The 13,440-nt window shown below is 43.3% G+C and overlaps 1 protein-coding gene across 1 annotated transcript in view; it reads right to left on the bottom strand.

Moving 5' to 3' along the window:
• DCPS (decapping enzyme, scavenger) overlaps positions 1–12,570 on the bottom strand; it is a 103,407-nt gene extending 90,837 nt beyond the window's left edge. Inside the window, exons 1-2 of the mRNA XM_006874574.1 lie at positions 12,370–12,570; positions 10,393–10,567 (exon numbers count right to left, since the gene is read on the bottom strand). Of these exons, the coding sequence (XP_006874636.1) occupies positions 10,393–10,567; positions 12,370–12,570 (376 nt within the window). The remainder of the gene's footprint in view (positions 1–10,392; positions 10,568–12,369) is intronic.
• Positions 12,571–13,440: the final 870 nt, after the last annotated feature.

Here is a 13,440-nt window from a genome sequence, read left to right as displayed (position 1 = left end):
GACATTGAGATGTAATCCATATCGAAGGCTGTGCTCTTTGATCTTCATAAGTAAATGTTTCAAGTCCTCTTCACTTTCAGCAAGCAAGGTTGCATCATCTGCATATCACAGGTTGTTAATGAGTCCGTGAAGATGAAATAGAAGAATTCTGGTAGCATAGTGGTTATAAATCAGGCTGCTAACCTCAGAGGAAGCTGTTTGAAACTATCAGCTGTCCCGTGGGAAAAAGATAAGGCTTTCTGTTCCTGTAAAGATTTACAGTCTCGGAAATCCTGTACAGGGAAATCCTGAACAGATTCCACAGCACATAACCTCCTCCATGCTAAATTTGGAATGATACAGAGAAGATTAATATAGCCCCTGTGCAAGAATGATATGTAAATTTGTGAAGTATTCCATATTTTTTGTCATCACTGAAATGAAACTAATTTGTTGGATGTAAAACTGATTATCTACTTGTAAACCTTCACTCAATTCATAATTAAAAAAAAAAAAAAGTTTAAGTCTTAACAATTCTACATCATGGATGGGGAAAACTGTATATAATTTTTCTCAGTCACACATATACTGGGAACTTTTCTATTCCTGTAATAAAAACAGTATATGGCATACGTGTCAAACTCTCATATTTCATAATTGTGGATGGGACAAAGTATACACATTTTTCTTAATCACTGGATGTATTTGAAATTGATAAAATTCAAGAGTAATTCTGACATTACATAAGACTATTACATCCAGATCTTAAGAGATGGGAAATTTCCACTTGAAAGGACAAGCAGACCAGCCTGGAGCACCTAGAAAAACAGAAGATGTTTCTTGAAAGAAAGACCTACAGGAAAAATACAAAACAATAAAGGCAGTCCAACTGTCACTACAAGTACAAGCAAGTTGCTTGCCCAAGAAACATCAAGGCAAGTGGTCGGGTCCCCTCAGTGCAAATCCTCTTCCAAGAATAAGACTCAAAGGGAATACACTCTCTGATTGGCGACCATGCATGTCACCCATAAGGGGAAGTGAGGGAAAAACTGCAATGAAGCGGCAAGCTAAGCCCTACAATGTTCAATAGACTCCTGTGAACCTGGGTGGAGATCTGGTCAGCCAGCAGTGTGGCAAGACCTGGGGACTCATGGGCTCAGAGTCAGTGACACAGCCACAGAGGACTAGAGTGGAGAGTGAAGCATCCAGCTGATAAGAAGACAGCGGATAGACACAAGAACACCCACACTTGCAGACAGTACCCACTTGACCTGGCTTCAATGACTGGATGATCAGAGCTCAACCAGAAGAAAAAAGAGAAAAAAAGCATCATCTGATACAATTTGATGAACTTGACCGACACCTATAGATGTAGTAGATCAAAAGAGGACACAAATCCTTACTGCAAGAATCATTCCCACCCCCTCCACACAAAGAGTAGATAGGGATGGGCAACTTGGACATTGGCTACCCAAAATGGGGGGGGGGGGGGCACTACAAAGGCAAGAAGTGACTGGCTTACAAGCTTTCAAGAGGGAACCTAGATCCAGAAGTCCTGGAAGAAGGTAGAATCTCCAGTGAGTAGTATTCAATCTGTCTAGGCGGAGCTGATGAAATGAAATGCAGATGGGTCTCTTGTGATGCAATAGTGAAGAATTGTTATCAGGACTAATTGTGAGGGTTGGAAATGTAAAGGTGGACATTTTATAGCAAGGAGGGGAGTGATTAACTTTTCAGCCTAGGAGCAGAGGGCCGTGAGGACTATCAATGAAGAAGAGCGGAGAGCGGGACCCTACCCAGAGAAGCAATGATGCCTGAGATGGAGGCAGAGATGATGACATGGAAAGATGGAGTAGCTGGGGACTTGAGATCTAGAGAGGGAAAGGGGCTGTGTGCTGATGAGCAAGGGGGGGGGGGGGCGCAGGCTTACAGGGTATACCCTTTGGTTGGTTCATGATGCATGGAGGGGACTGTAACCATGGCAATGAAATGATATACGATGGGATGAATGTAAATCTAATGCTCTCCCATGTAACTATCACATAATTCACAATAAAACATTTATTAAAAAAAAATAAAAAGAGTAATTCTGAAACTTAAAACTCATTCTTGTACATGAATGGAATAAGGTATATATTTTTTTCCTTCCAAAAAACAACTCAGCCAAAAGGAAAAATAAAGTTCTGATGTATACTATCCACATGATGGACCTTGAAAACACATTGAGTAAAATAAGTCAGTCACAAAAAGGCAAATACTACATGATCCCACTTACATAAAATCAGTACAGGCCTAAGTATATTAGCGGTTACCAGGCCAGGGAGGATGAGGAAGAGGCTCATTGTGAAGGGGACACTGAGCTCTGCTAAGGGTGATGGGAAAATCTGGAAACAAACAATGATGATCAACATGATGAACACAACCCATGCCATTTACCTGCACATGTGAAAAATGCTGAAATGACAAATATTTTGCTACATATATATTTACCACAGTTTTTAAAAAGGTAGACCTAAGGAAAAATAACAGATGCTCTTGCTGAATCATATATTCTGCTTCAGGGAGTCTGCCAATAAAGAAGCAAGCAAAACCCTGAAGAGACCATGACAGAAAATGAAAAAAATGGTATAAATTAACCAGTGATTTTAACAGAAGGTGACTGGTGTCAGGGTCCCTAATTTAGGTTTCTTGGGAAATCTGAGGAAAAAGGGCATTGGAATTCATGTCCAATGATAGACCTGAATGATAAGAAAAAGTTATCGAAGTGAAGAGCCATGGAAGAGTATTCCAGTCAAAGGAAACAGCAAATGCAAAAATATCTGAACAGTTTTGCATGATCAATGAATGAAAAGAAAGTCATGGGGGCAGATGAGTAACTGAGGAACATGAGGTCAGAAAATCATGTAAGACCTTGCATGGATTGGTCAACAGCTTGAATTTAACTCCAAGCACAACAGGAAGCTACTGGAAGGCTTTAAGTGCAGCAAGTGCATGATGGGATGTGTTTTCAGATGATTACCCTGCCTGCTCTACAGAGAATGATGAGAGAGGAAGAAATAGAAGGACCAGAAAGACAGCTACTGAGGACTCCAGATGACAGTAGTTGACAGGGACAAGTTTTATTTTGGAGATCCAGCCAAAGGAACTTACTAAATTTTAACTGGAGCAACAGGCTGGATGACAGAGCTAGCATATGGATGACAGAGGGGAAGTGGAGGTTCAAGGAATGGGGGAAAACCACGAGTTCGGGTTTAGTCCTAGGCCTTATCTGAACCCAGCCATAGTACTAACCTAACTCTTTACTCCTGCCCACCCACCAAAATTAAAAAACAAAACATAACAAAAACATTTCATTTGAACTATGTTAAGCCTGCAGTACCCTTTTGTTGTCAGGTGGAATCGAATTGCTTCCGACTCATAACAACCCTCCAGACAACAGAACAAAACACTGCACCATGATCACAATTGTTATGTTTGAGTCTCTTATTACTGCCACTGTGTCAATCCATTCTGTTGGTAGTCTTCTTCTTTCTTCCTGCCCCTCCACTTTTCTAAGCATAATGTCTTTCTCTAGGGACTGGTCTTCCTGACAGTATGTCCAATGTACGAGAGATAAAGTCTCACTATCCTCGCTTGCAAGAAGCATTCTGGTTGTACTTTTTCCAATACAAATAGCAAATGCAAAAATATCTGCAGTCTGGCATGATCAATGAATGAAAAGAAAGTCACGGGGGCAGATGAGTAATTGAGGAACATGAGGTCAAACTCGTGGCTTGTTCTTCTAGCAGTCCTTAGTATTTTCAATATTCTTCGCCAACACCATAATTCAAATGCAATAATTCTTCTAGGGTCTTTTTTATTCATTGTCCAATTTCCACACACACATGAGGCTATTGAAAATACCACAATTTGGGTCAGGGACACCTTAGTCCTCAGACTGATATATTTTCTTTTGAACACTTTACGAAGGTCTTATGCAGCAGATTTTCCTAATGCAATACTTCATTTGATTTCTTGACCGCTGCTTCCTTAAATGCTGATTATAGATCTAAGCAAAATGAAGTCTTTGACAGCTTCAATGTTTTTTTCATTTATCATGTTATTTGTTACTTCAATTGTGCAGATTTTCATTTTTTTTACATTGAGATACAATCCATAAAGAAGGCTGTAGTCTTTGATCTTCATTAGTATTTAAGTCCTCTTCACTTTCAGTAAGCAAGGTTGTATCATCTGCATATTGCAGGTGGTTAATAATGTGTCTTCCTCCAATCTTGATGTAACATTCTTCTTCATATAACCCAGTTTCTCAGATTATTTGCTCAGTATACAAATTGAGTAAGGTACAAGGATACTGAGCTGGCAGTACTTTAGAGACCTCCACGTGGTCAAGGATGGAGATATGAGCATGGCACACAGATGATGTCTAAAGATATCACATGTTATCAGAGTTAAACATGTCTCTGAATCACTTGGGATTTCACTAAAATGACAATTCTGATTCTGCAGTCTGATGGGGCCTAAGACTCTTCATTTCTAACATGCTCTCGCAAGGCCCACTGTAAAAATCTAGAACAGGGGTTGACAAATGATGGCTAGAATGCAAATAATGGCCAAACCACTAAGAGTCTGTTTCATTTTAAAACGCCTGTTAGAAATAAGATGATGCAGATGGCCTCCAAAGCTCAAGACATTTACTTTACAGAAAGAGTTTGCCATCCCTGACCTAAAACAGCAAGAACAGCTAAGAAGAGAGAATGGGACTGAGCCCTGAAGCAATTTATTAATTTGCCAATTATTCTAGGAATCCCTAGATGGTTGTTTATTATTGTTAAGTGCCGTCGAGTTGGTTCTCACTCATAGGAACCCTATACAGGGATTCCGAAGAGCAGCTGGTGAGTTTGAACTGCTGACTTTGTAGTTTAAACTGACTTTGCAGTCCAGGACATTAACCCACAACACCACACCAAGACGTTCCCTGAGTGGTCAAATCATTAAATGCTTGACTAATAGAAAGGTTGGTGCTTCAAACCCACTCAGATGTACTTTGGAAATAAAGATCTAGCAGTCTGCTTCCAGAGGTCACAGTTTAAAAACCCTATGGATGGTATTTACCCACAAGAAAAACAAGCCACAACACGGAAAGATATATGCACACCAATATTCACAGCTGCACTATTTACAATAGCAAAAAGATGGAGACAGCCAAAGTGCCCATCAACTGAAGAAGGGATAAACAAGCTGTGGTACATACACACAATGGAGTACTATGCTACCTTGAAAAATGACAAGGAAGCTGCATGTCACTTCCTAACATGGATGAACCTTAAAGACATTATGTTAAGTGAAATTAGTCAGTCACAAAAGGAAAAATACTGCATAGGACCACTACTGTAAAAGACTATGAAAAAGAACCCATACTAACCCACTAAAGTGGATTCTTAGCTGGTTGCTAGGGCATAGGGGTAGGGTTAGGGGCAGGAGGGGAAGGTGGAGCACAGGGCAGGAAATAGACAAAGGATAGTTTGGGTGTTGGGGAGGAGGGGCAACATACAAGTAGGGAGAGGGGAATGGAAGAACAGAGCAGATGGGGATAACAATTACACAGGTATGAATGTGCTAAATGGGACAGAGGTAAAAAATGATGTAGGCACAGATTTAGAACAACAGGGCTCTGGGATACAGAGACTGAGGCATGGTTGGAATGGGGAAAGGGGGGAATAATGTTTAAGATACTTGGCTGTCTTTTGAACCTTGGTTTCCTGTGCATTATACGAATCGGGCTGCGAACCTTAAGGTCAGCGGTTCGAAACTACCAGTCACTCCGCGGGAGAAAGATGAGGCTTTCTACTCCCGTAAAGATTTACACCCTCGGAAACCCTGTACAGGGTCGCTATGGGTCGGACCCGACTCAATGGCACTTAACAACAACAACAACAACAATATTACAAAACAGACACTGGAGGGAGAGAGAAAGGAATAGCCAGAAATATCACCATAGAAAGCTTGTAAGTCTGTCTTCTGCCTATAACTGATTGGAATACCTAAAATAGGGCTACAATGTGTCCAGTGAAGGAGGTTTCCTGAGGAGCCTCTGCATTATATAAGACTATATAGGTGGAAGCCTGAACCACATCCAGATCTTCAGAGACGGGAACTTTTCCACTTGAAAGGACAAGCAGACCTGCCTGGAGCAGCTAGAAAACCAGAAGATACCTCTTGAAAGAAGGATCTACAGGAAAAATACAAAACAATAAGGGCAGTCTGACTGTTACCACAAGAACATACAGGTTGCTTGCCCAGGAGACATCAAGGCAAGTGGTCGGGTCCTCTCAGTGCAAATCCTCTTCCATGACTAAGACACAATGGAAATACACGCTCTGATTGGCAACCACGCTCATCACCCATAAGGGGAAGTGACCAAAGAACATCAATGAAGTGGCGAGCTAAGCCCTACATTGTTCGGCCGACTACTGTGAACCCGGGTGGAGACCTGGTCAGCCAGAAGCAAGGCAGGACCTGGGGACTCATGGGCTCAGAGTCAATGACACAGCCACAGAGGACTAGAGTGGAGAGCGAAGCAGCCAGCTGATAATAAGAGGGCAGACAGACGCAAGAACACCCACACTTGCAGATGATACCTACTTGACCTGGCTTCAATGACTGGATGAACAAAGCTCAACCTGAAGAAGAAAGAAGAGGAAAAAAGCGTCATCTGATACAATTTGATAAACTTGACCTACACCTATAAATGCAGTAGCTCAAAAGAGGAAATAAATCCTGGCTCCATGAACTATCCCCACCCCCTCCACACAGAGTGGATAGGGATGGGCAACTTGAACATTGACTACCCAAAATGGGGGGAGGGATACAAAGGTAAGAAGTGACTGGCTTACAAGCTTTCAAGAGGGAACCTAGATCCAAACAGCGTGGAGGAAGGTAGAGTCTCCAGTGTATAGTATCCTGCCTGTCCAGGAAAGGCTGATGAAATGAAGTGCAGAAGGGTCTCTTATGATGCAATAGTGAATAATTGTTATCAGGACTGATTGTGAGGGTTGGAAATGTAAAGGTAGACATTTTATAGCAAGGAAGGGAGTGATTAACTTTTCAGTCTAAGAGCGGAGGTCCCTAGGACCATCAATGGAAAGAGCGGAGAGCAGGACCCTACCCAGAGAAGTAGTGAGGCCTGAGATGGAGGCAGAGAAGATGACAAGAAGAGATGGAGTGCCTGGGGATTTGAGATCAAGAGAGAGAAAGGGTCTATGTGCTGAGGACTGTGGGGGTGGGGGGGGTGGGGAGGGCAGGCTTGCAGGGTATACCCTTTGGTTGGGTGATGATGCATGGATGGTAACTATGGCAATGAAACAATGTATGATAGAATGAATGTAAAACTAATGTTTTCCCATGTAAACTATCACACAATTCACAATAAAATATTTATTTAAAAAAAACAACCCTATGGAGTGCAATGCTACTCTGACACACACAGAGTTGCCATAGGTCAGAATTTATCAACTACTGTAAATCCCTCTGCCTAGTTTGGACAGGGAAAATAAAAGTATAATGCTACACCAGACCTCTGCTAACACTTTTGCTACCAAGATAGTGAGACCTGAAAAAGAGGTGCCAACAGCTGAGACCACCAGCACCAAGTGGTGGTGCTAGGGGAAGGCCTGGAGACCTTTGGGTGTTTATGAGGAAGAAGAACTGTGGTGAGTCACAAACTAACTCTTTCAGTTCTTATACTGGAACAAAATGTTAAAAAATACAAAGAGATGGCAGTGGCCACAGAAACACATTAAAATGGAAATAAAATACAGAAAGAAAGGGAAGGTCATAGATTCTACAGGGCCCTCCTCTGGACCATGGTGGGGGGTGGAGCATGGGTAGAGGGACTGGAGAAGGGCAAGGGAGAGGAGAGGCAGCAGGAAAGCGGCCCCAGGGCCTGCAGTTTAGTGGCTGCTGTTAGCCATGTTTGACCACCACAGCTTGTCAAGCTACTCCCACCCTGTGCGGAGGGAATACATTTGTTTAAATGTCACGTCCTCAGGAAGTAAACACAGTTGTCCACATCCGCCAACTTGAACCAATTAATCTCTTTCAAAAGAGGACCAGGCTGTTTTCCTTTCAGTTGTGAAAGGTTTGCTTGTTTCACATCAAGTGAGCACATATAAATACAAAGGATAACAATTGTACTCTTCTGAGGGGCAGAAAACTCAAATCTATCCAAAAAAAACTGTGGTAGGATGTCCGTAAAGCCACACTGTGTACCCTGGTGCTAGAAGGCAAATAAAAAGACAAGAGGATATTACAATACTACCATGTGTTACAAAACAGATTCCAGAATTTCCTGGTTGGAAGTAATCTTTAAGGTCAACCAGTCCCCACGGTGCCTATAAATTTAACCACTAGAAAAAAAACACATATACCATGTGTGGCTTTGATATGGCATAGTCATCTTCTTAATGAACTTTAAGAAACATGCAATTAAATCCCTTTCCTTCTTTTAAGAACTATCTATATGAGGTCAAACTAACAATAGTTAACTCATGAAGTTAGATAGGAAACTTAGGGGACAAGCGTTTATGTTAATGAGGGAGGAACAAGTTGGAAAAACTAGGGTTAGAATGGTTGCAAAACTTGAAGAACATAATCGATGCCTCTGAATTATACATGTAGAAATGTTTCATTGATTCATGTTCAGCTGTGTATACATCCTTAACAACGAAAAATATATTTAAAAACCAACAAACAAAAAAGAACACCTCTGACACATGCTACAACACAGATGAACCTTGAAAATGTTAAGCTAAGTCAAATAAATCAGTCACGAAAGAAAACAATATTATATGATCTCAGTCCTGGTGTGGCACTGTGGGATAATATACTGACCACAAGGTCAGTCTGAATGGTAAGGTCAGTGGTTCAAATTCACCAGCCACTCCTTGGAAACCCTATACAAGGTCACTATGAGTAGGCACCAACTCGAAGGCACTTTACAATAACAATATGGAGCATCTAGAATAGGTGTTTAAATAGCAAGGTTTATTACTGGTTACTCTGGTAGCGTAATGGTTATGAGTCAGGCTGCTAACCTCAAGGTCAGCAGTTCAAAACTACCAGTCATTTTATGAGAGAAAGATGAGGCTTTCTGCTCCTGTAAAGATTTACAGCGTTAGAAACCCTATACAGGGTCACTATGAGTTGGAACCGACTCCACGGCACATCAACAACAACGGCTAATAGGACTACTGGTGTGGTGCTGTAGGATCAGCCCTGGTCTGTGAGCCACAAGGTTGGCAGCTCAAACCCACCAGATGCTCACTGGTCGGTAGGAGTCAGAACTGACTTGGTGGCACTTAACATACACTGGCTAAATAAGGGTAGGGGGTGACGGGGGAAAGGTAGAATGCTAAGGGACAAGAGCTTCTGTTAAAGGTGATGGAAAAATTGGGGAATGTTTAATAGCGATGGCTGAATATGATGAATGTAATTAATGTCACTGTTGAAATGGCAAATCTGTATACACATATTAGTAACAATATATATTACCTACATATTTACCACAATTTTTTAAAACAGAACCAAAAATAAGCCTCTTTCTTTTAAGCCATGAATCCCTGCCGTTCTCATATCCATTTCCCTTGATCACACTATTTCTCTCCCCTACCAGAGAGTGAGTTCCTTTGGGAAGTAACTGATCTTTGCAGTGCCTGGTCCACTGAAAGATCTTAGTTTTTCTGCCACCTACTGGTATCTGTGATTTGTGACTGGCTAAGGAGCTGTGGTAGCGTAGTGGTTACGAATCGGGCTGCGAACCTTAAGGTCAGCAGTTTGAAACTACCAGCCGCTCCGCGGGAGAAAGATGAGGCTTTCTACTCCCGTAAAGATTTACACCCTCGGAAACCCTGTACAGGGTCGCTATGGGTCAGAACTGACTCGATGGCACTTAACAACAACAACAACAATTTAACCTTTTAAAACCTCACTTTCCCCACCTATAAAGTGTTAACACACAGGGCTATTTTCAGGATTAAATACATGTAAAATACTAGAATGGTGGCTAGAAAAATAATAAGAATCTCCTCTCCCCCAAACATACTATACCAGATGTTCTGGTAACATTGCTTGTGGTGGGTGCTGTTCTGTGCATTGTAAGATGGTTAGCAGCATCCCTGGTTTCTACTTACAAGTAGCACGCCTCACCCCTAGTTGTGACAACCAAAAACGTCTCTGGATATTGTCAAATGTCCCTGGGTAGGAGGTGGGGGGAGAGAGTATAATTCCTCCTTCCTTTCACTGGCAACTATTGCACTAGAACATAGAAATCAGTTATGGAGAATCCTGGTCAACACACTTGATTTCCCACCATCCCACTTTCCCCACGTGCAACCACCTCTGCTCTCACTTGCTTACCACTCAGTTGCCTTGGAGGAAACAGGCGATAGGTGCTGTAGATATCATTGGAGAACTGCAACTGGAGTTCAGGGCTGCCCGTCAGGAGCTGGGCCACCTGCTCCACCTGAAATGGTGTCTTCTCCAAGATCACAACGGCATCCTCTCCATCCCTGTCCCCAGAGGCCTCATTCACCTGTGGGCATAGACATCCTCAGTAGCAGCAGGGGAGGAGAGGCAGAAGTCCTTGGGGACTAACCAACACTGTAGTTTCTCCAGTAGCACTCATACTATGTTTCTTCTCCCAGAGAAAGCATCTCATAAACCAAAGCCTGTAGCTGCTCTCACACCCTGGGGAGGATTACCCACTAAGCAAGGTTAACACAGGTGTATTGGTACTTAACTAATCTCTAGGGAGCAATTTCAAAGGGTTCACCACACTACAGATTATCAAGTAAGCACTTGCTGGGTACTCCGACCCTGTCAGTGATTCTAAATCTGAAAAGAGGCTTTCTGTAGGAAGATGCTGTGGGATTGGGAGAGAGAAGATGCCAGCCAGACCTAGAAGCAAAATCTTTGATGTGGTTAAAAAAAAGTAAAACTGTTCCCTATAGATTAGTAAATAAGCACAGATAAGTCTGTGTTTACCTTGCTTATTGGGTAATCCAACACTGCTCACACTTTTCTTCCAAAAGATGCAAAGCTTTTCAGGTGTCTTATTTTAAGCTTACAAGGTCTCTGTCAAATTCTCTCCATTTTATAGATGAAGAAACTGAGCGCTCTGGAGATTAAGTAATATGCCCAAGGTCACATGACCAGTGTTGGAACAGAAGTTAGATCTGGGTCTCCCAACTAACTCCTAACAAGAAGGCTAAACTATTCAGCAGCTGCTGCAGATTAGAGACAGGTGGGGGCTAAGAGAACCAGATGTTGTTAAGTGTTGTCTTACAGGGTTTCCAAAGAGCAGCTGGTGAGACTGAACTTTATATAAAGGAAATGACACAGGGGCAGTCATGGAAGCCTGGGCCCAGGGTCCACTTTCAAAGGAGAGAGTTACTGCTAAGTGTTCTGGGGAACCCAGCTATCTGCCCTCCTTGTATCAATGAATGCAGACCTCTCTTCAGACCCTGCTTCAGAGCTGAGTACATGTTTATACTGATGTGTTCCTGGAGACATTCCACACTCTTGCAGAGCAGGGACAGTAATTTTTCACCTGGACATGTCCAGCACCAACTCCATGGAATTCCTTGTTAGCAGCTGTGGAGTCTGCTCCCATCCCACGATGACCCCATGCACAACCACACTGTGTACAATGATGTCAAACTGCCTGGGGCTGCACCAGCCTATGACCATCCCCATTTGGATGGGACCATTGTGATCCACAAGGTTTTTTCATTGACTTTTTTCAGGAAGCAGATTGCCAGGATTTTCTCCATGGTTTGTGTTAATTTTCTCCACCTGTTCAGCATCAAGGTAACACTCAGGCCTGCACAAACGGATGGATGGTGGCTGCACATAAGGCGATCAGATTAGGAAGTCTTCCGTAAGTAAAGTGAGAAGAATTCTACAACGGAATCACTACTGCCTCATGGAATTGATTACCAATTTAATAAACAGGCTCCTCTATTAAAGCTGAAGGTCTGAAAAGTAGGATCTTCACTCCTAGTCGAAGTCATTATCCCGGAAGGAATGAGCAAAACGGCCCAGGTTCCTTATTTATGGTTTATGGGTTATACAACTTTACAAGCGTTACTTGTTATTTTTAGTTAAGGAGAATTTATAAACACTAAATCTAGGTGAATTAATTTCCTTATTTCAGATAGCTTTTCCCCTAGGCCACCCACCGCTGTCCCCGCCGCCGTCAAGGGATGCATTTCGCCTCCCTAGAGCAGCGTGATTGATACTTTTACGCTGAGATGGAGGAGAGGCAGAACCGACTCGGAAGAAACGATTGGTTCACGCCTTCGCCGATCCCACCCCCGGGTAACCCAAAGGTACCTTCCCATGTAGGAAAATGATTTTGTCCCGCGCGGACTCCCTGAGCACTTTTTGCACTCTAAAACCGGAGAAGGGTAAGCAGACAGGGGCAGAGGTACCATTCCCAACGCCTGCTTCCTTTTGTTCTGTTCTGGAGCCTTCCGCCTCCCCCGTATCCCATTCGCGCTTTCTCTTGGTTGGTTGAGGAGATGAATCGGCCATGTTGCAGGAGAGGGGATGTGCATCTGCGCAGACACGAGCACCGCTGGGCCGTCGTGCTACTACAACTCCCGACGTGCACGACGTCAGAACCCGCAAATCCTAGCGGGCTCCACCGGAAGAAGCGTAATCGCAATGTCTGATTCTAGAGAGCTGGCAGGTTTGAGCGCTTTTCGTTCAAGTAATTGTACCTAGTCCCCTCTTGCTGGCCACCCGGACTCAGAGATCCATGCTTAGCGGAGAATAGAAAAGGAGAAGTAAGGCAGCCCTGAACAGACATGTTAGAGATACCTCAGTAGCTCTGCCATCTTGAGGCGGGCTCCCCCTGCCGCCGCAGGAGTTGCAAAGAAGTCTCGACCTTATGGATATGGGAACACTTTGCGCCAGACTGCAAAGCCGTTTGAACTGCAAGGTTGGCGGTTCGAGCTCACTAGCTGCTATCCAGAAACCCTATACAGGGTAACTATGGGTCGGAATCGACCCGATGGCACTTAATACATGTTTGAATTAGATCCAGTCGCCATAGAATGGATTCCAAGTCCTGGCCCACCCCTTGTGTGTCAGAGTTGAACTGCGCACCATAGCGAATTCTCCACCCCCACCCCCAGAAATAGATTGCCAGACCTTTTTTCTGAAGCACCCCCAAATAGGTGAACTCTACAAAGCTGTCTGAACTGCAAGGTCGGCGGTTCAAGCTCACCAGCTGCTATTCGGAAACCCTATACAGGGTCGCTAAGGGTCGGAACTGACTCCACAGCACTTAACAACCACCACCAAACTTTTGGTTAGCCATGTTGGATACCTCCTACCGCCTACTGGATTCATAGCTACCATACAGGATAGAGTAGAGCTGCCCCATGAGATTTCCTAGGC

Source organism: Chrysochloris asiatica, unplaced genomic scaffold, assembly GCF_000296735.1.
Source record: "Chrysochloris asiatica unplaced genomic scaffold, ChrAsi1.0 scaffold00287, whole genome shotgun sequence".
Lineage (NCBI taxonomy): Eukaryota > Metazoa > Chordata > Mammalia > Afrosoricida > Chrysochloridae > Chrysochloris > Chrysochloris asiatica.
This window is presented reverse-complemented; position numbering and strand designations above follow the sequence as displayed.